Below are 26,555 nucleotides of genomic sequence, written 5' to 3' on the forward strand. Positions count from 1 at the left end.
AAGAAATAGTGCAAGTACCGAAGTCCTCTATTTCCACCTCATGAACATTTTCACGGGAGCATTCTCATATATATGGCAAGTTTTATTGAAGCAATTTATTTTCATGTAGTATGTGTGCCTTGTAACAGGAAACTCACAGGCAATCCCTGTTTCTTTCTTGTTACCCTGAAGCTGTCTGGAATAATTAGCTTCCCTTTCTCTTCCTGAGGGGATGCTGAATCACCAAAAAAAAAAAAAAAAAAAAAGCATCAGTTAAGAAAGTAAACTTTAAACCAAAAAGAAGAATAAGAATATAAATAAAAACAAGGAAATGTTATATACAATACTATGTATGAATATATATTTCAACCTGGTGTTCTAATTTTAAAGACTGGATGTGCTTTTCTGGGCACTGGGGTACAGAAGGATATAAATAAAGGCATTAGTGTCTCATTTCTATTACGAGTTCACAGAGCATCATTTTCTTTTCTTAATTGCAGAGCCCAGAAGAGCTCATCAGGATGAGTGAAAACAGTGGAAAAGATTAAAAGCTAAAATCAAGAACAACTTCAACAGGGCACTATCAATAAAAGAGAGTGGAGTAACTATTGCTGCCATGTTTTAACTCAACAGATTAGAATGTGAGTCCAAAATAGCTTCCTTCTGACCCTGAATCCTTGTCTTAACTGCAGATCTATCCCCTCATGAACTAAGCCCTCAGTTTCTCGTTCATCTGAGAATACTATTCTTGGCATCACCAAGTTTTAGAATGCTCTCACTCTATTTTTAATTTAAATCCACCCGTGGATTTCTCAAAAAAAGATTGAAAATGTAAATAAAATATAATAAGGAGTCTATCGTAGAGTTGCCAACTCTTACTTTGCCAAGGAAGAACATTAAAAACAAAACTGGATAAAAAAAGAAGAAAGCAAAGCTGTTGTCATCATTTCATACAAGAAAAGCTATTTTTCACAGCATATGCGAAAGAAGCACGGGTAAAGCCTGGCCATTCCCCAGACAAGGGAGTTGACGGCCATATTACATTGTCCGTGTTCTTCTCCTGTCCTGGTAAACCAGTAAGTGTCATCAGGTCTTGAGCTGGCCAAGGGAGCTAGTGCTTCACACAAAGCACCAGGATAAGACCTTGAAATCCCTCCTTACACACATCTACAAAGGATGGGTGCAGGGGCTTGTGACTGCTTTTTAATCAGAAACAGTTTCCACCCTTATCTAACTTGGTTCACATAAGAGGAATGGGGAAAACAATGCAACTTCCCGCCTTTCTCTGCTTTGCATGGTCTACCCTCATTAAGGGATCCACATTACCCATAGACGAAGCTTTCTATATTCTACTCCACAGCAAGAGAAAGTAAAATTGTTAAGTCCCTAAAGTATAACAGTATTTTGAAAATTAACCTTTCTACCAAAAAACCCTTAAATGGTAAATTAAGTTTTCCATTCAGGAGGCTCATATGCTTTATAGGCTGACAACCCCTTCATTTTTCGTCTATATGATTTGGTAAGGACTCCACATAAAATGGTGTATCGTTTTAAATGCAATTATTAGCCTTATTTTAATGACGGCATTTCTCTATTATTTAATCTAAATCCAGGACGTCAGAAGTCCTAAAGTAGAGAGAGTACCCACATAAATGGAAATCAACTCAAACCCCTTTAGTTTTTCAGTTTAGATCAAACTAAGGTTGTACGTAAGGATTTAGTTCTATGTCCTGTAGTTTAGCTTATGATGAAATATTATAAGAGCATAGAAATGATAGTTTTTTCCTATCTGTCCATCCTTCCTTCTTTCTTTCTTTCCTTCCTTCTTTCCTCTCTCTCTCTCTCTCGCTCACTTTCCCTCTTTTCCTTTTCTTCCATTCTTCCTCCCTCCCTCTGTCCCTTCTGCCCTCCTTCCCTCGCTTCCTTCCTTTTTCTCTCTTCTCCCTTTCTTTCCATTCATCCACCTCACCACCTATGTATCTATCATCTATCTACTTTTCTAACCATCCATCCATCCATCTATCCATCCACCCATCTATGCATGTATGTATCCATCCATCCCTACCACCCATATAATTTTAAATAGTTGATCTACAGATCAACCTCTCCATGACTCCAAAGACATGACTACTTATTCCTATTGAGTTTTAAGAAAGAACTACTAATCTATTTCTCTCTGAGATAGAACCTTTTATTCATAGGTTGTAGTATCGCATTTAATAGATGTTCTAGCATGGGGCTTGCGACTGGCTGAACTTGACAAGTCCTGACCTCCTTGTATTAAGATTTACCTAGATACTGTTATGAGTCCTCCATGAGGTCTTAAGGCAGAAGTGTGTGTGTGTGTGTATGTGTTGTGTATACATATATTTTTCACATATGTATATGAATAATATATATACACAACACACATATATGTGTATGACCATACATATATGTATTTCAAGTGCAGCGAGCACGATGACTGATATTATGGCATTTTAATTGGGTTTCCATTAAGCTGAGCTATACGAAATTGCCAGTGGTGCACCATGTGGGGCACACAAAGGTAGAAATTTCACACGGTACAGTCTAACATTGCTGATGAAAGTTAAAGGTCTCAAAAAACAAAAAAAAAAAAGGGTAGAAAATAAAACAAACAGAAGCCTGTTGCTTGCTGTCTCTTTTGCTCAGTCTAGGGGCACCTGTATGGCCAGGACTACTACTGTATGTCAGAAGCTGCTAACTTTCAGGGGTCTTTACGGAAATGCATGTCTTATATGAAAACAGTGGCCCAGGGTAACTATCAGGGCAACTGGATCGTCGTGAAATCTTGGAGTGAACCACTTTATTACCTTCTCCTCTAGCTGGTCTGAATTGAGTTCCCTTCTGCCCTAACGTGGAGGGCCGTTTCCATGCACTGGTTGTTAGGGGATGTTAGAATGTTTAGCAAGCAGGACAAGCATGACAAATGTCTGCCCTTTTGGCGCAGTAACATTTTCATCAAAGCAGTGTACACATCAGACATATTTACCCAAATATCTGTAGCATAATTCATTGGAAAAGGAAATCTCCCCCCACCACCACCCCTCCACCTCCCAGTCTGGCTGCTCAAAGATGCAACAAGGACCAAGTCGTGGACACAAAGAAACCGAAAGCCAATCAATAAAGAGAAGCCTGTCCCCAGGCTTAATTCAAGCAAGCCATTCACTGAGTTACTGTGATGATGGACCTGTCAAATCCAGAACATACCACGAACACATCAGCAACACCAAGTGGCATGCAATGACCAGATGACCATTGGCCCCACTGCCATGCTTTGATTGGTTCAAGCTCAGAAAACCATCTCCCTTGAGAGTTCGGACAGTTGGCTTTCCACAAATCAAAGTGAGATTTGAAGTAAAGATTTGAGGTGAGGTCAAAGGCTTACCAAATGTTTCCTAAATGCCAAGGAAAGATGTTTGCCTATTGTCATTCAATTCATCAATAAGACTATAAAATTACCTAGTCCAGTCAGGTCTTTTTCTTTGGGGGAAATCTCTGCCCACACCAGACGGTCTTCATTCTGGAGGTCAGCATTCAGAAACTCTCAGGGTACTCCGAGATAATCAGCATGTGATCATTTAACCAAGAAGATGTCGGGTGGGGAGTTGCAAGGTGGCCGTCAAGGACGTTCTGGCCAGTCCTGAGGCTACTGGAGTTCAAGATTTTCCAAAGGCCCCTGAATCTTTAATTTGATGAGGGCTTAATTTGTGCTGATAAAAGGTAAAATTCTACCGACTGGGGACATCAAACTTCTTTCCCTTTCAAGATGTCTGAAGAGTGAATCTCACGATTAGAGAGAAAGTTTGTTGCAGCTTCTCTTTTGATCAAGTTGACAGCCAGTGAGCGTGACCCAAACATTCTCTATTCCTGCTGATTTTACTTCCTATTTTGAAGGAGTTTCTTTGGGTTAAGAAGCTTTTTTCTTTGTCATCCTGCCTTTCTTCTAGAAAGTAGGAACTAAGAGTCTCTCCCTACTGATATGACACTGTAATTGAGTAAAAAGAAATGATTACACAGCTGCCCTGAGATAATTCTAGATAATTGGCATCTTAATCTAGATTCGAAAGCTATTCTGATCATTTCACATTTTCCCCCAAATGTGTGTCTTCTCTAAAAGGGTCTTCCTTCTCTTTACCTGCTTACTAAAAATAAAAGGAAGTACCACCATTTCATAAATACACTTTACAAATCAAACCAGAAACATCACTTTAAAGATTGTTTTCTGGTAATTTACCTATTACTGCATTTCCCTCAATGCAATATTTCCATACGTGGCAAGTGTCTTGCTTATAATAAAGTGAAACAGGGCTAGCAATCAATTGCCTCAGCAACCAAAAAGACCTAATGTGCAAATTTCTTTAATGAACAGCAAGAGGCCAATTATATGGACAAGAGTATATTTAGTTGGTTTCTTCAACTGAAACTATTACACCGAAGTGGGAATTGCAGAGTTAGTCAAGATTTACCAAACCAAGAATGAGGGCAATTTTTCAGTAGGACATGTTGCTGGTGAGAAATCTTAATAATATTAAAACAACAGATTTCATAAATACATTTGCATATACGGTGCCCCCAAATGCAGCAAAATGTTAATTTTTAAGATGAATGCAAATAGAGATGGCCAGATTCTCAAGTAATTCTATCTAAGAACAGTATTAAACATTGTTTTTTATTTTCCAAATGTCTAGATTGGTTTTATTAAAGAAAGCAATTTAAATTATATCTTTGTAATTAACCTTTTTTTCAGCTTGGGGATAGATGCACTTATACTGAGAAGCAAGATAAAAAATCCAAAGACATAAATCTGTTTAAGATTCTTATAATTATGCAGCAGGCTAAAGTTACTATGATTATAATTATATAGAGAGTGGGTGTTGGAGAATTTAGCATCTAGAGATATTTTCATAAAAATAATTAAGGGTTGTAGATGAACCACATTACAATTGATATTTTGTGAATCTTCAGTGTGCAGAATTTAATAGCATTAAGTCTTTTCATTTGTAGAATGATCTTGAGGATTTCAACATTGTCATCATTTTTATTAGCTTTTTTGACCCTCTCAATTTCCCTAATCTAGTGTCAAAGTGTATTGAAGACAGCAACTTCTATAAGACATATTTTGCATCCTGGCAACTGATGACTGGGTAACTGGATAATTTAGGCAATTAGAACTGCACATTGACAATAGTTTGGGTTCCTCTGGAAGCTCCCTCCAGCCTTGAGAGCTCGTGATGGCTGTTCATAAGAAAACAGGAATAATACCTGCATACATTCAGACAACAGATCTCAACTCTATCTTGCCAAAGAGCCATTTTATTACAAGTTTAGGCAGGGGGTTTTCAAAGTGAGGCTTTTTGGGTTCAGGAATTTCTTTTGCTTTAGTATACCTCAGAAGAAGTCTGTAGTTACAATGAGCTAACGACACACCTTGTGAGAAATGGAATGGAACTGCAGAGAAAGCATACCACAGCAAACCAAGATAAGGACTGAGTCACAAGAGGCCAGGGAGGAGAACCAGTGTCTGCCGACACTCCCCATTCTCGAGTCCAAGACATCGCCTGCTTACCTGTCGGACCCAGCATGCCTCAGCCACACATGCAAATTGGTACCATTACTGTTTTATTCATGAAACATATTTTTAAATTAAAGGAGTCATTACCCAAAATAAGCACCCTCCATGACATTTGTGCATGCAGAGCATCTGAACATTCACATTTATGTCCTCAGAAAACAGAGCCAACGATTTGCATTCGATATGGAAACGCACACTTTTTTTTCCAAAGCACTTATACAAAAATAGCTGTGGCTTGCCATTTCAGAAACCGAGTCATCTGTTAAGCCTGGGTAACGCGTAATAGAGCTCCTCCATCCCCCAGCCTTCACCCCCGACATCCAATTCTGACTTCTGCATTTCTTAAACCCTTCCGCTGCCAGTCTTAACATGTGGTGTGCATTACAAATAAATGTTGGCTTCTGTTCATACGGTCATTGGGCGTTGCCAAAAAGAACGACTCTCCTTATGAATGCCAGATACACCTCCCCCATTCCTTTGGTTTGGATTAAAAAATGCAATAAGGGGAATGCTTTCCTGGATGTACAAAGATGTAAAAAAAAAAAAAAAAAAGGGAAACGGGGTGCTGAAAATCGAGGTAAACCTGCAGGATCATCTCCTGGTTTTTGTCCTATGCATTAGATGAAACCAGGGTGTTACAGAGAAGACCATGAGAAGGTTGGTACAGGGAGTATACTTTGTGCATGCAAGGTGTGCTGTCACAGGAATTGAGATCAGGAAAACAACTATGCACGGACAAAATATATCACTATCTTTGTGTGTCAGCAGGAGGGCGAGTGCTTAGAATGAGCTAGGCGTCATTGTGCATCCTCTCTCTACGTGGCCCCCTGTTGACCCTCACCATGAGACCTAACTTTTGGGGTGCTGCCTCCCCAGCAGTCATGCATTTGCACCAAGACCAGACGAGAATCTCATCTCCCACGTGTTAAGTTAATTTCCAGGTAAATGTCAAGCATGAGAAGGAAGGCCCTTACCTGTCACTGTAGGCAGCAGCAGTGGCAGGGGTGGGCTGGGCGTAGCGATATGCAGCGTAACCACCCTACAACACAAGGAGAAAGTGGACTTAGGAACGCAGAGGAAGCCAACTCAGGGCGCCCGATTGTGAGACCACATCAGAACAGTGGTTACCCACCTCTAACAAACTAAAGTGGAGGTTAATGAAAGCTTAGTATGGAAACACGCCAGAGAGATGGGGGGTGGACCACCAACCCCAGCTGGATGTTAAAAGTTAGCAGTTGTAAGCATATCCCAAAGGGACAACCCAGAGACCCTCTGAAAGAGATGTACCTACGTGTTAATTAATGGTAATTGTTTTGGGGTGGGGAGGATTATGGGGAATTATTTAAATGCTCTTTATGCTTTGCTGAACTTTCCAGATTTTCAAAAATGAGTATGCTTTACCTTTACTTATCAGCTATTAACTTACATTTTATTCAATCTTTGATTACTTCCTTAAAAATCCAATATTCGTCAAGCTAATGCCCTGCTTACTTTGATATTTATTAAAAAAAAATAAGATAACCCCTTGATTGAAAGTGTATTAGCCATCTGTTGCATGTGTAGTTGTTCAACCACTAAAGCAGTTAAAGAAGACTGTCTCCAGCTTTCTATATATCACGTAATGATTAAAAAAAGGAATGGTGAGCACTTAAAAATTCTGTCTTTTCAGCTAAAGATATCACACTGGTTCAGATGGAGAATTTGTTTGGTGTGGAAAATATAAAGTCTTCCAATTTGTAAATACAATCATTAGGAGAGAAAAAAAATCTGGGAAAAATAATTAACATTTAGTTGTATGTACCAGTAATTGCAATTGTTCAATTAAGCAGAGGACAAACAAACGGGCATATTCTAAAGGAACTGTGTTCAGTGGAGCATTGATTATCAAACTGTGAAAATAACAGAGCTCCTTGCTCAGCAGACCACAGCGATACATCAACCACTGTCGAATGATTTCAGCACAGTTAACAAGCAGGATCCAGTCTCCACCGATAACACAGGGACCATTCAGGTTCTAATTAGAATACATAGTCCCATAATCCTCTGGGAGAAGGGTTCTCACCCTCACTGTAGAGGGGCAATTCAGGACAGACTGCGATGTCAGAGGGCATCTAACAGCATAAATAACTGGTGTAATGGGGGGATTTAATGGTAGGGTTTTGGGTGAAGGAGTTCATTATATTTGGCTCCAGGTATAGGACAGAAAACAGATGAACGAGAAAATTGCAAGAAGCGTCGCTATCACTTACACAGCAATTCCAAAAAGCTAGTTTCTCCTTAATCAAGTTCCTTCTTTGGATCATGCTAGAGACGATACCTCCAAGACATGCTGACAGATAATCACCAATAATTTGGAGCCAGTATTAAAAAAAAAAAAAAAGTCTCCCTTGAAAAACAATGTGAAAGTTAAAAAAGGAGGTCTTAGCCAGATACCACCTGGTGTTCCAAACACCATGTTCTCTAATTAGGAACGGAGAAACTCATTAAATGTGCTGAGGAGATGGAAAACCAAAGCAATTGTCACACCCAGCACCAAGCTCCAGATACAGAGTGATGCGCTGAGGGATACAGACGGATGGGCTGAGGGAAAATCGGGGTCACCAGATTTCTGGAGCCATTCTTTTCATCTGCTTGCCCATCTCTTCAGCTTTCATCACGCAGCCATAAAAGACACAGGTCTGCAGGTATGTATGTTCCTGAACTTAATGAGGAAGGGAGGGGCTGGCATTGGTTTCCTGATTGCTAGGAGGCCTTAGCTGCAACCAGCTGAAAGCTCTGAATGGAGAAAGTTTGAGTGTGTGTTTTTCTTTCACTTCCAGAACGGAAAAGAAAAGTTATTGCAAAGTTCTTTGCATCAAGTTCCGTGTCAATCAATCATGCCTTGGTGACTGTGAATTTGGTCCCAGTAAAGATTTCTGGCCACGTCCTGCTTGCAAACCTTCTTTGAACTCTGTAGGACTCCCCCAACTTCTGCAATGTTTTCCGTCAATGGAAGTAGGTAGCAAGTTTGATAAGTGGGAAAAACTGTGGCAGTGCAAATAGAATACACCTAAAACAAACCTCACTGACTATTAGGTTGATACTTATTGCATGAATATAAAATGGATGTGTGTACACCTGGGATCCTTCAGAGGGACTTATCTATGACGCTTCAGGAAAGATCCATCCTCTGTATGTCTGCATAATGACTTGGCCATTTAGAGAAAATAAATGTGTTTCCATGCAAGACAGGCACAAGTGGTCAATGTCCTGACACTTATCTTTGTTATTTAAAAATGTGTTTACAAGTATTCCTGATTCATGAGTCAAGGTCATAGTTTGCTAAAGTCTGTGGAACCAGTGGAGAGATTTTGACCTTGGTCAGTGATCTTCTTGCTGTCCAGCAGACCTGATGATATCAGAAATGTTCTATATCTTTGCTGTCCAGTATGGTAGCTGCTTGTCCTAAATGTCCACTGAACCCTTGAAATGTGGCTGGTACACCAAATGGAGTTTTTGATTTGAGTTCATTTGAATTTAAATGTACACAACCACATGGGGCTGGTGGCTACAGTATTGGACAGTCCAGGCCTAAGTGATCCCTGAAATATGTAATAATTGGAAAAAGAAAAGGACTGGATGGCTGGGTGTCACCACATCTATATACTGCATTGTCTTCGTTCGCTATTTTTCTTCTGTATGAAATCCGTTTAAGGGGAAAACCAGAGTTGTGTATTAACTCCGTATATGTGTTCATACACTGTAAAGTAATAAAAAAAAATACAAATTGCTTTAATTAGCTGTTCTAACAGGTGACTCTAATCAGTTTTATTGCCCTATATTTTGCAGCTTGTTGAGCACAGCCAAAGCTTCTGCAAGGTTCTGGAGTAATGTCTGAAAAAAGAAGCACTCACTCCTATTCGAGATCACCAAACCATGTTCACATTGAAACTGGTCCTCCCAGACGTTAGGACAAAAAAATGCATCCTTGACAAGCAGATTTTTCCCACCACCAAACCAAAGGTAAAAAAGGGATGACAAACACAAAATGGTCTACACTCCCTACTCACAAAACGTACTCACTTTCACATGCTAGGCAGCAAAATACAAGTGTGAACTTCTAGAACATACACATTTTAAATGTCATTATGGACTTCCGCTCTCAACCTGGCCACCACCACCAGATGCGGCCATGGGAGATACTGACTCACATGGTCAGAAACACTTCCTTTGTTAGCAAGACTTCTGGAGGTCCACTGGGGGAAGTTATCGACTAAGGACCTTTAATGATACACCAATGAACCATTTTCAAAACTGTGCTTGGTGGCATATTCATAGTGGCAGGGAAGGGCAAGGTTTCATGACCAAACAGGTTTGGGAGATGCTGAGTGAAATGAAACTGGATACTCATTTGTGGAACTTTGTAAAGCATTATTAATGAGCCCTGTGGCTCTCCACTGCATCACAGAGTGGTTTGACAACGGAAATCACACGTTTAAACTTGAGAGCATACTTTTGGAAAAAGATGTTCAAATATCCAAACGGCGAATTGCTTAGGAAGCGAGGTAAAATTTTTGTCATTGGTGGGGACACAGGGATTGGGTAGGGCTTTTCCTTTCTGAGAACATCCAAGGATCTCACTTTGTCTAAAACAGGTGGATTAATATACATAAAATTGATTCACTATAATGACATTTAAAGAACATTTGCAAAATGTAAAACATAAATATAAATCGTTACTCTTTTATCTGCGTATGTTCAGCTATTTCTGAAATATGGCAATGGAAGTCCTGTTTTCTTAGAAAGTGAAAATAAAAGTTGATGTCAGGAATTTTAACTGTTTGGTCCTCTCCTAGGTCCAAGTACCCATTTTTTATATTAGATTTCTTATTAAAACTTGATTAATCTCACAGTAAAAAAAAAAAAGTACCTTCTTAATTGACTTAATACTGAACCAAAACGAGGATGCAGGTCACAGGGAAACTCCCACTGATCATTAGTTTTCATTCCTCTTTCCTTTTATTTGACAGTTTTAATGTTGGTTTTAGACCTAGCCAGCTATACTTCGATGGATGTGTTGATTTTTTTCTGTTTCCTTCCTACAAGTTCGCTCATTTGGGTGTTGCTTCAGCAGTGGGAAATAGGTTTCAGAGCTACGGCAAAAGTTGTGAAATAAATTTATAAGAAGCTATAATGAAACCAGGGGAAGTTATGTTAGCTATGCTGACCCTCAATGCTGGATGTATAAAAGGCTTTCTGGTTTAACCATCCCAGTTGACTCCAGGAACCTACTAAAAAATTTTTTTCAGACAATTGGTTCAATGAAACCCTTGAATTATTTTCACTGAGTTTATAGTCATTGAAGCCAGATACATTTTAAGCCAAGAAATGAAGAGCCAAGCCAGACCTTTTGACACACAATCTAGCAAAGAGGGAAACATTTCATGATGAGCATCTCTCTTCTAGAAGAATTCACATCAAAACTGGAAAATTCAGTTAAGTCTTTCCTCCTTCTATGTTAGAGACCATCTCCCCTCCCCGCAATTGTCTTGTTAGTAGGATTTCACAGCAAACCCACAATCAATAGTGATGAGTTTTTCCACCAGCCGGGATTTCATACCTGCAGCAATTTATTGCCATACACAGGCTCTTGATACACTACTCTATAAGGAAACAGAAATGTAATGTTTTTCAATGCAAAAATGAAATAAAAGAAAATGCATACGTCAGACAGAAATTCCAGAGCAATTCATTTACAAGTTTGCTTCTCTTATTTCACTAAGACCTAAGAGTGACCCATCAAACCAAAAGAAAGACTAAGCAATGCCGAGCCTTTTTTAGCTACAAAATCTCTGTAACTGAGAGTATCAAGACAGTGGGGCTGGGGATCAAACCGCACTCACCGTATTTGTGTTATAACCTGTGTTTATTTTTAAAGAAGAAAAAAGGATATTTTCATGGCTTCTTCCCCTACCAGCATATTTCAATAGCTCAAGTTAACTCGCTCACATTTATCTCTTTATCTCATGATTGGAATTCTCTGGAACACCTGAGGATTTAACTTTGCTGCCTAATGATTGAGGCAATTAGGATGACAGCACAGTGGCAACCAGAACTGTATCAATGCCTTTATATTTTTTTAAATTTAATTTCATGTAATAACACAACACAATTGCATTTCATGAAACAATGAATCACAATGAAGCTATCAAAGCTGCTTTTAACATACATGACTAGAAACATTGAGTGTGTGTGTGTGTAATATATATTTTTTATATAGTCTGGCTTTTCTTTCCAATTTAGTTCTACTTAGCCTTCCTTTTAAAGTTAAAATCTACGTTTATGGAACTACAACTGTAAAAGTTCTTTCTCTCTCTCTCTCTCTCTCTCGCTTATTTGAATGTTTCAAGTACAGATATTATTCCCTGTGGCTTGTCCACCCCATACACTCTCCATTATCCTCTCACTTCTCACCCTCCCCCTTTCCTTTTTTTCACTGCATTTCTCAAGTTTGCTCAATAGGGACAACAGTGTTATTCTGTTGGCCCAGGGCTTAAGGGTTGAACTCGGCAATTAGATCACATGGGCTCAAACCCCAGTGACAGTGAAGATTTCTGAACAAATAATTTCATCTCTTTCCTGAAAAAAGTTTCCTCCTCTGGGAAAAAAAAAAAAATGGAGGTGATGGGTAATGAGATTGCTCCTTGATAGGACCATGTGCAGAGGGAATGAGGTGATGTAACAGTTCAGTGTCTTGTCTCTTACACAGGAGGGGCTTAACTTCTGGATGGGCTGTTGCCTCCTCCCCCATCGTTACTGACCAGCCTAATGAGGACCCCCAGCTGGATCAGATCCTGAAAACAGGATCTCAGGAATAAACACTTGGGGTTTTTATCTGGAGAATTTTCTCTTCCCACCTTTCAATGCTACTGACACTTCTGTCCTGAGCGCAAACATCAGTGAAATGAGGACACCTTTTTAAGATCCATGGACAGCAGAGTGACATGAATGCAGAAATAATTGTATTTAAGTCATGGTGTCACCCAGAACCTTGTTATAACGGGATTTAGGCATGATGCAGAAATGCACTGGAATCTCATCCAGACATATTCACTAGGGAGCCTCTCAGCTGCATTGAGTGTTAGAAAGCTTAGGGCTTTTCTAATAAAAGGGAGCGAGGTTAACATTTATAGTCTATATCATCAGGACTTCCCTGGTGGCACGGTGGTTAAGAATCTGCCTGCCAATGCAGGGGACACGGGTTTGAGCCCTGGTCCAGGAAGATCCCACGTGCCGTGGAGCAACTAAGCCCGTGTGCCACAACTACTGAACCTGCACTCTAGAGCCTGTGAGCCACAACTACTGAGCCCGCATGTCACAACTAATGAAGCCCACGTGCCTAGAGCCCGTGCTCTGCAACGAGAAGCCACTGCAATGAGAAGCCCGCCCACCACAGCGAAGAGAATCCCCACTCGCCGCAACTAGAGAAAGCCTGCAATGAAGACCCAACACAGCCCTAAAAAAAAAACAAGAAAGAAAAAAAAGATACCATTACTCTATATCATCTCTCTCTCTCTCTCACTCTTCCTCTCACTCTCTGGTGCCCTCCTGCTCCCCCGTCTTCTCTTCCCTTCTTTCCAGTGCCCAGAACTCTACTCTCTTACTTTTGTTTCTACTGAGAGTTTCTCAGATCTTTTTTAACAGCTCTATTATCATTTCCTTCTCTGCATTTTCAATAGTTATCTTTTGATCAAATGCCATATTCTTTGCTATCTCCCTGAGCAGGTGAAAACACTTGTCTTGGTTCAGTTCAGCAACCCTTATTTTCAGCTCCTTGATTGATGCCAGCCTTATGAGATCTCTAGCTTCACCCCTAAATCTAATGGATTGCTTTGCAGGTCCTGGGGACGTGGTCCTTCAACTTTCAAATGGTTGATCATACCCATGTATCGCTTCTCCTATTATTTATATATTTTTTCATTACCTTGGCCCACTTTTTTTTTTAATTGACGTATAGTTGATTTACAATGTTGTGCCATGGCCCACTTTTTAATTCAGAAGAATTTATGGAAATGGGCACCACTAAACAATGAGTGAACTTGTAGGTCTGACAGGCTAGTGATGGAAGCTCAATTCCTACCTTTCAAAATACTAAAAGTTTGTGTGTGTGTGTGTGTGTGTGTGTGTGTGTGTGTGTATAGTGTGTCCTCAGGTAGAAGGGACCCAGGTGACGACTTTTGTGACCCTCCTTGCTGACTCAGAAACCCCTTGGCCATCTGCACTGGGCCTGAGCATAACAGGCAGCATTTCCCCTGCAGGGCTGGGCTCCCGAGTTAAGATGATTCTTCTTTGCACTCAGCCCAAAGGAGCGGCCCTGGTTTTGAACCTTAGCTTCTAGCTCACAGCATCTTCTTACAAATCCACTGCCTCCAGCACTTTCGGGGTGTCCATGATTATCACTCTCTCTCTCACTTCAATCTTCTCTTCCCTGAAAAGTTTAAGAGGAGCTAATTCTAGGTAAGGGGGATTGCTAGTTACAGGGATCCTGCGGGTCTTTCAAATCCTCTGTGCTTTGGCAGGAAGGGGAAATGCCAGAGGGCTCCACCATCAGGTGGGAGGGATGGGGACCTTGGACGACAAAGAGGAGAAGGAGTGGAGAAAGCAGGGTATGTACAAAAGGTCAGGCGTTCTGGTACCCATGCTGTTACAGTTGCTGGGTTGCTCTGATCCACTGTCAAGGCTGAGGATAATCGGGGCAGGAAGATTTGGAGAGCAGCCTCCCCTTACTTTCCTCAAAAGTAAGCAAAGCCAGAAGCTTATTACTCTGCCCAATAAAATGAAAAAGAAATAACTGGTTTAGACCTATTAGAGGGGACCGATGTGTCTAAGACATGTCCCAGGTCTTCTCAGGATGGCCCTAGACCTATTTATTGTGCACTATTTTTTTAACACCTTTATTGGAGTATAATTGCTTTAAAATGTTGTGTTAGTTTCTGCAGTACAACAAAGTGAATCAGCTATACGTATACATATATCCCCATACCCCGCCCTTGCGTCTCTCTTCCACCCTCCCTATCCCACCCCTCTAGGTGGTCACAAAGCACCGAGCTGACCTCCCTGTGCTAGGGCACTATTTTTAATGAGATCAAACGAGCAAGCCACACACTTCCTTTAAATAAAATAGAACCTTGCGTGCCTTTTTATGAACCTCTTTAATCATCATTTCTTTAAAAAAAAATGGAGCACGGGGGACATTTCTAATCATCAGAACATACCAGTATCTAAAAGGAGGTAGGGGTAGCAGCTTGAAATAGCACATTCAAGATTATAATATACTTCTGGCCAGGATGAATCCTGCACCATAAGCTTTAGAGTGCAGGAAATATTCATATTCTTTTTTGCCTTAAATCAACTTAAGGCCATCTATGAGCCCTTGGTTTGCTGCCCTGATGGGGCAGAGTCTAGTTCATCACTGTCCCCCACATACATACACCACCCATGCAGCAAGATTCCAAAGCCGCCTTCGGATACAGAGTAAAGTATTCCAGAAGCTACCTTCCTGGAAAGAGGACAGAAATGTGCTGCGTAAACAAAGCTAAAACTTCATATTTCAGTTCGCTTTTCCGTCACCGAATTGCCTGTTTGGAGCTGCCTCCTTAAAATCTTATCATCATAATATGAACAGTGGGAAAAATATATAAATGTTTTTGGCTAGTAGGGTGGCTTGATAAGGGCAAAAGGGACAGATTTCTAAGCCTTGGCACCAGGAAACTCAGGACTTGAAGTTATTGACGTAACTCTGTTCATCCAAACCTCACCCAGTGGGAAGCAAAAACCCCAAAAGGAACCGAAAGCACAAAGGGACTTTTCTGGAGCTTTTCTCCCTGAATGGAGTTTCTCTTTCCACCTTAGTCTGGATGCTCTCCTCTGAGTCCCTTTGCTCTCTCTACTTGCCTTGTTCTCGCGGCTTTTCATCGGTCTCAACCAATGCAGACATTCTCTATCTGTTACTCTCGCCCATTCTTTTTCCTTATTTGTGGGCTCCTACTGCCTGTACCTTCAGGAAGCTTCTACTTCCTGTTATACAAAAAGCTATGAGGCAGGGCTTCCCTGGTGGCGCAGTGGTTGAGAGGCTGCCTGCCGATGCACGGGACACGGGTTCGTGCCCCGGTCCGGGAAGATCCCACATGCCGCGGAGTGGCTGGGCCCTTGAGCCATGGCCGCTGAGCCTGCGCTTCCGGAGCCTGTGCTCCGCAACGGGAGAGGCCACAACAGTGAGAGGCCCGCGTACCGCAAAAAAAGAAAAAAAAAAAAAAACACTAAACTAAAAAGCTATGAGGCAAGGAAGAGACACCAATTTGACCTACCCATAGGACAGCACAAATTAATAATTCAATAAGTCATTGTCATCTTACAAATAATTCAATAAATTATTGTCATTTTACAGAGAAGGGAACACTCAATAAATGGCAGCTAATAATTGTAATGTGTTTGATTTTAGCTAGACTTAGTAATGTCCACATTTTTTTTCCCCTTGGGTGAGTGTTGATGAAGATAGTTTTCCTTTCTGTGTATTTTCTTTTTTTCTAATTTCTCCATCCCTTCTCTACTCTCTTCCATTTCTGAAATTAAAAAAAAAAAAATGTCCGAAACTAAGTCCTAACTCCCTCCATTTGCATCCTCTATCCAGAAGCTACCCTAGGGGAAGGGTATAGACTGATGTTTGGGTTCATGGGTTATCTGAGGATTTGGAGGAGGTCCAGCCTGTTTAGCCCCTGCCTGCTTCTCTATTTAAAATGGTATAAACTCAAAGTTTGGAAAAAGAGGACTTGAGAAGGAGAGGATGGAGCTACACCACAAGAAGGAAATAGGTTGTTCCCTGGGTGAATAAAGAACATGTAAGTTGCTCTTTCATTTCATTAAGGGGAAAAAAAAAACCAACAACCTAACCCACAGATTATAATAAATGTACTTGATGCAATTATAATAAAACCCAAGTTCATCATTGATGGAGATTAATACTCTGCCTCAAAATTGTAATTATTTGAAATTCGAAGGGAAGGAAATTAAATAACTAGTGTCTTTCCTATTTTCTAGTAAATTGCCTCAATTTGATCAGAAATATGGTTACATTTTTCTTTGTTATCTAATCTATAAAACAACAAATATGATTCCACTGAATTTGAGGTCCCTCGTAATAAAAATGGTATGATTTAGAAAATACCTCCCAACCCCAACCATTTCTTTTCAATTGTGTTTATTCCAAGTCATTTTCAAAACATTGAGGCTGATATCATACCATGGGTGAATAACTACCTCTAGATCAAGTTAGCTAAATTTAATTATGGCCCCATAATGAGAAACATCCTCCTCTTCTCTAAAAGTGAAAAGCTTAATAAAGTGGTACCATTTAACAAACAATTCTAAATTGGACAAATAATTCTGAATCAGGTAACTGTTTTGGGGAGATGGAGGGAATAAAGAGTTGAAAAAAATAAGAGTTGAATGCTTAAGTTGGTCTGTATTTTGTTAGGAGATATTTCTTGCTAAAATCATCAGTGGGGGAGAGAGAGAGAGAAACGGGGTTTGGGGGAAGAAATATCTTTCTGGGGCTGTAGTGATCAACAATTAAATATATTTACAAGAAAACATCCAAAACATCAGCCATGAAAATATATTTTCACCCTCTACAGCTGGTAACTACAGCTGTCATCCTACATATTATATTGAAAACACACAGACCATACTGAGAACTTCAGAGAGGATTTCTTTTTGAAGGAGGGTCTTTAATGTGACATGGGAAAAATGTCATCTTTTGGGGGAAGGTGTTTTGCATTTATTCTGAAGTTAATCAGGGAGTTAATGCCCCTCACTCAACAGCACGACGGCTATCATGAGCAGAAGGCCTTCAGTCCTCCAAGCCTTTGGGCTCTTTCTCACAGGAAGAGGAAACGGGCGGCACCCAGTAGAGAAATTTGCAGCAAACTTGTAAAAAGAATGACTCGGGAGGAAACAAGGATGGCATGCACGTTAATGAATACTTACATAAATGTCTGCACCATAAAATCCATCCTGGTAAACAACACTGCAAGGGTGCACACACAAAGAAAAACATTCATATTAGTGCATTTCCCCATGCAGACACACCAACCCCTGCACTGGCGAAGTTAGTCTGGTCACAAGATCCGAAACACAGGAACCGAGGATCGTTTTCAGATTGGTTAAGGAGGTTGGAGACGACGGCAGTCCATCAGACTGAGAAAATTAGGCTGGGGTTCGGTGTCGGCCCAGAATCAGGACATGGTGGCGTGCTGGGTACCAGACTTTCCAATCTTTCCGGAGGGGTGTAGAAATGCAAAGAGGATTCACGTTTATTTTAAGTGACCCACGCAGATATGAGGATCAGGGTTTGCATTCAGCCAAACCATCTAGGTCCCCCCGGAAAAAAAATCATCTGCTTAAAATATGATTGATAAGAGCAGGCGTATGGATGTCACATTTTCAATACGGGTTAGAGCTGAAGGACCTCAGGGGCATTGCACAATCCAAACGATTTCAGAAACCTTCTTGTATATTCTTTACACTCTAGCATTCTATTTGGTAATTCCACGTGCCCCTCTTTTATGGGACATGTAGAATATCTCTAATTATACGGGTGTGTGAACAGGTGTGTGTGCAAAAATATGTGTGCTTTTGCATATGGGTGTGCCTTGTGCATATATATGCATATGAATGTGTGTGTTACTTTGAACATGTAAACGCATGCGTGTGCATGTGTATACCGTGTACATGCGTATAAGTGCATGTGTATATGAATGTAGATATTATGCATATGATGTGTGTAGTAGTATGTGTGTGCACATCTGTGTGTACGTGGGCTCGTGAGCCATGTGTGTGTACACGCCTATGTCTGTGTGTATATTCGCATAAATTATAACCAGACTAAGCAGACTCCCACATAATGACTGAACAAGCCTGGCCTCACAGCAGCTCTCTGATTCCTGTCCATTTAGTCATCTCAGAGAGAAGGGACTTCACAGGATGGGGTAAATAAAAGATCCTGGACTTTTCCAGAAGTTTTTTGGTTTACCTCGAGTGAAATATCCAGGAAAAGAAGCTCAAAGCTCTGGGCTCCTAGGAAACTGACTTAAAATTCCTAAGCATTAAAACGGGTTCAATGAGGATCCCATGTAGCCTGCGCACCTCACAGGCCTTTGTGAAGATCCCAGAACACCTCAAGTACAAAAATGCGGGTTTCTAAGGCATGTTTCCAAAGGATAGCAGTTGTTATTAATAACCTTCCCTGATCTCTTCCCCTGGAATTTACAGATGATTTATGATTCTGTCAAATGCGCCCCACCGCAAATTCTCCAATGCGCCCCACCGTCGAATGGAGCTGCAGTCCTAACAGAAGCAGGACTTTGATTACCGAAGGATTCCAGCAGGTTTCAGGAGCAGAGTGGACCCGCAGGTAAGCCAAGCATATCGAGAGCCAAGGGGAGACACTCGACAACACGCACACGCGCACACGCACACACGCAAACGGCAGTGACACTGGTTTGCTGGAGAACACTGCAGTGTGCTTCTCAGAGCTTTTCAGAGTTGATTGGTTAAACCCCAAGTACCATCATCTTTAAAAACGGGGCAGGGAGTTCACATGCTAAGGAGGTCAGTAGGAATCGCTTTCAGCTGTTTTTGTTTGGATCGAAAAAAGGGGCTCCGGTTCACAAGAGCACTTGTCAAGCAGCGTCAAACCCTAATCCGAGATCCAGAGGTAAGTGGCAACCTGAGCTAGGCTTTGATTTCTCTTTCAACGTTTCCAACATAAAAAGATACTGCCTGTTGGGGGTCAGAAGCCAGGGCTGGCCTCTGCCAGCAAGACTGGGCCCAGAGCTGATCATTCAGCCAGATCAGAACAGCGCTGTCCATTCCCCCAAGACGTCAGTCACACTGTCCATTCCTCCATGACATCACGCCCTTGCAAGTGCTGGTCCTTGTGCCAGGGAAGCCTTATCTCCTGATAACCTCATCCAAAAGCAGAACACCATTCAAGAGCCAAGTTAGAGAGGAAACACACGGGCATCTGGGTCACAGCCTCAGCAGTCAGCAGCTATGCGCCCTGGGACTAATGACCTAAGCTACCTGAGCTTCACTTCTTCATCTGTGAAATGGGGAAGGAGGTTAAGTGCCCACGTCAAGGGAGGATTGAGTTAGGTGATGTGTGCAAAGCGATGAGCGAGGTAGTTGCCAACAAAGTTCTAATTAAATATCACATCGCTATGAGCTTTATCCAGTGTCCACCCCAAGCGGAGTTCTTCCTCCTTCCTGTGAACACCAGCACCACGTTTTCCGATCCTCAAATCCTCACTTGGTCCAACAGTTTTAAATATTGGTCAAATATTAAAGGCATTTGTGTAGGCAGCTCATTTCGCCCTGAAAGTTGCACCCAATAGCTTACTCGACATTCTATCCCACTTGATGGCCAACACATTGCTTTTCACACTGAAGATGTAAGTAAATATCTATTGAGTGAACAATGCCCATAGTTTAAAGGGGGGGTTGGCCATTAGTAGGTGACAGAAGGTGACACAGAGCAATTCTAGGTAGAATCTTCATCTGGTTATTCAGCATCAATGGCTGCTGTCAATGGGGGGCGGGGTAAGATTCGAAAACTGGACCCTGGGACTTCCCTGGCGGTCCAGTGGTTAGGACTCTGAGCTTCCATTGCAGGGGGCATGGGTTCGATCCCTGGTCAGGGAACTAAGATCCCACAAGCCACGCGGTGAGGCCAAAAACAAACAAACAAACAATAAAACCCCAAAAACCTGGACCCGGACTTCGGATACCAGTGCAAGAGGCTAGACAATGTGATGCACATGTGAACAATATATTAATATTTAACCAAACATTAATATACATTCAAATATGGGAAGGGATGCCTTTCTCTAAATATTTGTAGAGGGGGACTCCATCTGTGTCTGCTCTTGCAGACATTGGGGGCTGTTCCAGGGGGCACAGGACCAGGAGTGGCTGAGGCAGAGCTCTGGCTGAGAAAAGGGCCCCTTCTTTCATCAGAACAAGCTCTTGTGCACTGTGGCCAGCTGCGTGCCTCCATGGCAAGCCTCTTGGTACCAACAGCTCCCAGAAGTGAGTCAGGAACAGGTCCCGATGTTTGCCTTAGGCCTGTTCAGCCAGGTGACCTGGCTGCCACGCTCTGCCCTCCACCGTGGACCACAGAAGATGGTCAGGGACTCTGACATCCCACGTTTACAAGACAGAGAACCAAAGGGAACATGTGATCTGGTGTCTCATTTGAACAGACTCAAACAAACAGACTGATGAGCCCTATTCCTCTGCTGTTGGAATGCTTACTACACTCCAACCAGGATGCTGTGGCTCAGGGCAAGTCCACCAGCTAAGGCTGCCCTCAGGGAGCTTACAGGGAGGCACAAAGCCAGGTACCCTGGTGTAAGGTGGCAGCCGCGAGAGCTGCTGCAGAGGAGGGGAACGATGGCGCTCTGAGCTGGTAATGGAAGGAGGAGGGCTGGCATCAGAGGTGAGGGAACCCCAGCGAATGGCCCAGAAACCCCAGCACCTGAGCTAGTTCAAGAGGAACTAGGGAGGAAAAGCAAGCCAGGCAAAGGGAACAGCCAATGCAAGGTCCGATGTCTACAGGGTCCAGGGCATAATTTCTAGTTTGGGGGTGTTCAGAGGCTCAGCCAACTGTGGTGGCTTCCCTAAGAAAGGAAGTGGAGAATTCTAGCTGCTCTTACAAACCGCCCAGGGTAGGGACTGCTGGTTTTCACTATGGGCAACACCTGCACAGTTTGGAGAGAAACGAACCAGAGGGTGAGTGATCTACCTTCACAATGACTCCAAAAAACTAGGAACCGATACGGCCATCCCCATTGGCCGCATGAAACAAAGCCACTTGATGGGCTGCGAGTTTCATCACGATACTGTGTTTTTTTCCTAAGTCATAGCACGAATGTGACCGCCACGAGCCCTCACACCTGGAGAGCGATTCCTCTGTGTCCGTCCCTAGTCTGACCTAATTATCATTATCCCACCTAATCCTCAAAATACCCCTATGAGACGGATAATGTTATTATAGCCTCTTTGGACATCAAGAGAGTGAAATGGAGAGAGCTAGGTACTGACGAAGAAGCTGGGATTCTAGCCCAGGTTGTACTGGCTTCACAGCCCACATTTTTAATTGCCATGGCAGGCAGCAGTGGTCAAACTTCAGCAGGCATCAGGACCACCTCGAGGGCCTGTTAAAACACAGATGGCTGGGCCCCATGCCCAGCCCAGAGGTTCTGAATCAATAGATCTGGATGGCAGGGTGGGGAGGTTGGGTCTAAGAATTTGCATTTTTAACAAGTAACGGGATGCTGACGCTGCCGGTCCTAGGACTAATAGGCTTATTGCCCTATGGAGCACCAACCTCCACGTGTCATTTTACTTTACATTTGAGACAACCCTGAAGGTCAGCTTCCTAGGTCCTATTCTATATAGGAGCTGGTTATAGGCAAGTTCTTAGAAAGTCCCACGTTGGTTTTCGAGAATGGATCCAAACATTTTTTTTAAAACCCCACTAAACAGGTGCATATGTGAAGGGAAATGAGGGCAGGGGATGATGTCTAATGCATAGCTATTGATAAATTAGCCACATCCCAGTACAAGAGAAGAGAGTTGCCATCCTGCATTGTACAGGTGCAGCCTTGTTTTAATGCAGAGGCGGTCTGTCTAGCCACGCAAAGGTAACTGTAATCTCTTCGGAACTGCAACATGCTTTCACAAGAGCGTGATGCAAACGCACATCTCATTTTCTTAGAAAGGTGATAACAGGAGTTAAATATTTGAATGAATGCAAGCAGGGAATGATTGCACTATAGCAAATTAGTTTACTTTATAAAAAAAGGAAAGAAAGAAATCATGCGATGCCCAAACTATACAATCTGTTTGGGTAACATAATATATCCCAACCACAAATACATTCTTGAAGGAAAGGTTATTTAAAGCTGCTTTATCTTACTGCCCATTCCAAGTGGAAAATAATATTTATGAATGCTAGTTGTTTCTGAATGGATATCAGGTGGGTCCATAAACTCACTAGCATCTGTATAGAATTGGGCAGTGTATGTACACTGACATTCTCCTGGGGAAAATACATATTTTAATTAGATTATCAAAGGCATCTGTGACATCCCACTTTCTCCCCCCAAATTTAAGAACCACTGACTTAGAGGGTTTGTCTTTAAATGCACTCAATTAAGAGGCTTTTTTTTTTTTTTTAATGTAAGAGGTTACATTTTAAAACTGGCTGAGAATTTAAACAAGAATTCACGGCAAAACCAAAAAACCAAAAAAGCTAAAGAGAATTCTGGAAAGTATTCTGGGGCTAGGTGATGATGACCTAATGTTTATGTTCATCGAGAAACGTCCCAAGCATCAGATAACACAATCTGAGGATAAGACATTTATAAATTAAAGCCAAAAAACATGGTTGATTTACAGAAAGAAAGGTTTGCACACACTGTTCTAAAGGCTTCTTCAGGACCTAACCTGAAAGCACTCCCAAAGGCTCTGTGTATGGGCTTCATTCTTGCACTGACCAACTGTACAAGTTTTTTCCTGGGATCCCACCGTATCTTTCTCGCACTTAGAGTAGCATAGTCAGCTCAAAATACTTCTCATGGTAACTCTGAGAAGTTGTACATACATGTGACATAATTAATGACTTGAGAAAGTACAAAATGTCTTGCTCAAAAATATCCAGAGAGCCAAGATAAAAACCCTATAGCAAATGCTGGGTGCTTAACTTAGAAGAAGAAGAAGAATTTTAAAAATCTCCTATGGTCCTCTATATCCCTAGCCCCATACAATGTGATTGGTACATAGGAGGCACTTGATAAGGTGCTGTTAATTAATTAACTAATTAAGAACAAGAACTTGGTGAGGCCGATCTCATAGGGTTTTGTGGGGAGGGGATTGAGGCTTAATTGCTGTCCTGTAACATCTGATGTTGTACTGAGTCTGGTGTATGTGTCTCTGACGCTTCTACCTTCCGTCTTCATCCACACATCATCAGCCTGCCAGCTCCCTTGAATGACAACTACCCAATGGGTAATTTCTCCCAAATATGAGTCCTAGGAAGACAGACTGGACATGGTAGCCATTTATCTAAACAGACTCCAGGAGCAAATGCAAGGAGAAATATGGACGACTTGGTCCATTTAGCTCTCCCTGAGACTGTTCACTAGTTAATATTTTATTTCCAATCTACAGATTCCATAAACCACTGAAGTGCCTCTGTTCAAAGCCATCTCTGTGGCGTATGGGGAATGGAGGTCTGTGAACTGTAGGAGTCCCCCAGCCAACGGGTACGTGACTCATGGAAGGAAAGATATGGGTACTCAACATAAGCCAAAGGGGACCCTTGAGAAAGAGGAGGGTATGAGCAGCTAATAAAAGTCAATTACCACGTTAACAGCAACAACAGTAGCTACAGTTCACTTAACACGTGCCATTTGATGGAAATAAGTTGTAACCTTACCTGCATCTCCCTATTTCATCCTCTATCAACCCTACGGAGGCAGGTGTAGTCTTCACTCACCTGCTAACGCAACTGTGCCTGCAGAGGTTATTAAGTCAGCTACCCAGGGCAGTATGAGATAGAAAAGCAGGAGCCAATCTCATCTGCCCCATAGTCTGTGTCTTTAGAGGACTGTAACAATCTTATAGACTGTGTAGACATTAGCTTTCTAACTCATCACCCATTCTCACTCAGTTAATGCTGGCAATCACTAAGGGGTTGGTTGGGCCAGTCTAGGGCTTTCCTCTCATTCCTGTGATCCCTGGTCCAAGTAGAGCCTTCCCCCCGCCACCAGGAGTGATCATGAATTAATGTCCCAATAACTTTCTATTTAGCTATGTGAGAAAGAGGAGACAGGGCTCTTCATAACCTACATTCTTTACTTGCTGGGAGAAATTTCAGAAAATATCAGGACGTGGAGGGAAAAACCAAATCAGTAAAAGGTAATGTAAGAGCATCCTTAGTGAATCCTCCTGGGTGACTATCTTGACGTTGGATACTTCCAAGGGTCACTCAGGGCTTCACAAAGGTGGCCTTGGAGGTTCTGTGGATTTTTTTCAATCTCTCAGGAAAAAAAAAAAAAAAGGAAGCTATACAGGGACATAGGATAAATGACACATTCTTCGCTGCAATTTTAGTAACAGAGTATTCATATTGGATACTTCATGGAAAACAGAGGTTTAGGATGACAGATATGTCTTCAATTGGTGACAATGGGAAAAATAGATTCTTCCTTAATAAATGCAGTGTTTTTTAGGTGATGGCTTATGAAAAGATGGGGGCCTCTGAGTATGAGGGAGCATCACAGAATGAGAGCTTAATGTGGCAATTTAGGAAATGATTGGATTTTTCCCGATTGGATTTTCTTTCTTTCGTTTTCTTTTTTGGTTTTAAACTTTTCAACTAAAAAAAATTTTTTAACTGAAGTATAATTGATTTACAATGGAAATGACTGGATTTCTTCTCTCTCTGGAAGCTTTCTGGAACCCAAGCTGGTGCCCATGCAACACCCTATCTTATCACATCACATCTGTTGAAATTGTTAGCATCTATGGTGTTCCCTGTGCTTGACTGTAAGAAACTCCTCCAAAGGTGCCATTTGCCTCAGCATCCTTAGCGTAAGACAGTGCATCGAGCTGAGAGAAGCAATTAACTGGACTGGAGAAAAGACAGTCAAATCTAGAAACCAGGAAACTAAAGGACTTTGAAGACAAACAGCTACAGGAAATCCACACTATTCCCGGGACCACCTGAATCCTGATAATGTCACCCTGGAAACAGAAATGGGTTTCCAACCTCTCTGCTACTTGCTTCCACTCAACATAGATCAGGGCGCTCTCGACTCCAGCCAACGTCTGCTCTGTGTCCTGCTCAGCTCTTTTCCTCTCCAAGATGGGCTGCCCCTCCCAGGCCCTCCCGCCGTGGACTCCTTCAGCCTAAGCCAATGAAGGGAAAGGAACCTCCATTGAAGATGCTGAGTTCACACTTTTTCATTTGGTTTCAAAGCACTCCAGGCAGTCTGTAATCCAGCAAAACACCCAGGCAACTAGCTGAGTTTCCTCCTTTTCAATCTGCTCTTATAGAACATGCACACATGGACACACACACCCTTAGCCCTTCGGAATTTCCTACTCTGCCCGTCTTGAGAATTTTCTCTTCCTACTAGGTGTGGTTTCAGAATTCCAACCATAATATTGCCAGTGAAGAGGCACAATTCACCATTATAACCAAAATGATTAGGAAGATCACTGGAATATTAAAATGAAATCATGTCCAAAGCAGTCACCAACAACGTGCTTCACCGTTTGGAGATGCCTGGTTCTCTCCCTGGCGAATATGGCATTAGTTATACCTGGTTATTGCCAGCAAAGAGCTGGCATTATATACCTGGTTATTGCCAGCAAATTTCAATTTTACAGCAGGTGTGTTACTCTGAGATTTTTATAAATTGTTCACATGAGGATAAGCCATACAATTTTATTTTTTTCTGTTCAATATAGTAGTGATAGACTGAGGGTACACAGACCAAAAAGCGACAATTACCATCTACTAAGGTAAGATAATGATTTTCAGACAAACTAATGTGATATGAACATGCAATTCTGCATTTACGGCTTATGAATCTTGCTTTCATGAGCCTAAAGGGTAACTTATTTTTTCTTCATAACTCATGATGTGACCTTGGGAATAACAAATCTTTGTTTCTGCCTTTTTGAATCTAAAAATGGGCTCGACACTGTGGGCTGGAAATAATGATCATACTAGCAATGATTCCTTATGGTACACAGTCAGATACATAAGGCTTAGGACGTGGAGACGCATTGTTTTGGAGGGTTGGGAGAATTTAAGGCCGATTCATCCTTGGTTCGTTATTATCCTCCACCTTTTCGGTAAAAAAACTCT

General features: G+C 41.8%; 1 protein-coding gene across 11 annotated transcripts in view; it reads right to left on the reverse strand.

Annotated features, from left to right (window-relative positions):
* RBFOX1 (RNA binding fox-1 homolog 1) overlaps positions 1 to 26,555 on the reverse strand; it is a 1,090,293-nt gene that overhangs the window by 28,426 nt on the left and 1,035,312 nt on the right. For 8 of the 11 annotated variants that reach the window (XM_065891840.1, XM_065891842.1, XM_065891838.1 and 5 more), the window contains 2 exons: positions 17,600 to 17,639; positions 6,550 to 6,614 (listed from right to left, as the gene is read on the reverse strand). In XM_065891840.1, the coding sequence (XP_065747912.1) occupies positions 6,550 to 6,614; positions 17,600 to 17,639 (105 nt within the window). Of the gene's footprint in view, positions 1 to 6,549; positions 6,615 to 11,174; positions 11,218 to 17,599; positions 17,640 to 26,555 lie in introns of all 11 variants that reach the window. The other 3 variants (XM_065891839.1, XM_065891834.1, XM_065891841.1) reach the window with 1 other exon arrangement.

Source organism: Phocoena phocoena, chromosome 15, assembly GCF_963924675.1.
Source record: "Phocoena phocoena chromosome 15, mPhoPho1.1, whole genome shotgun sequence".
Classification (NCBI taxonomy): Eukaryota; Metazoa; Chordata; class Mammalia; order Artiodactyla; family Phocoenidae; genus Phocoena; species Phocoena phocoena.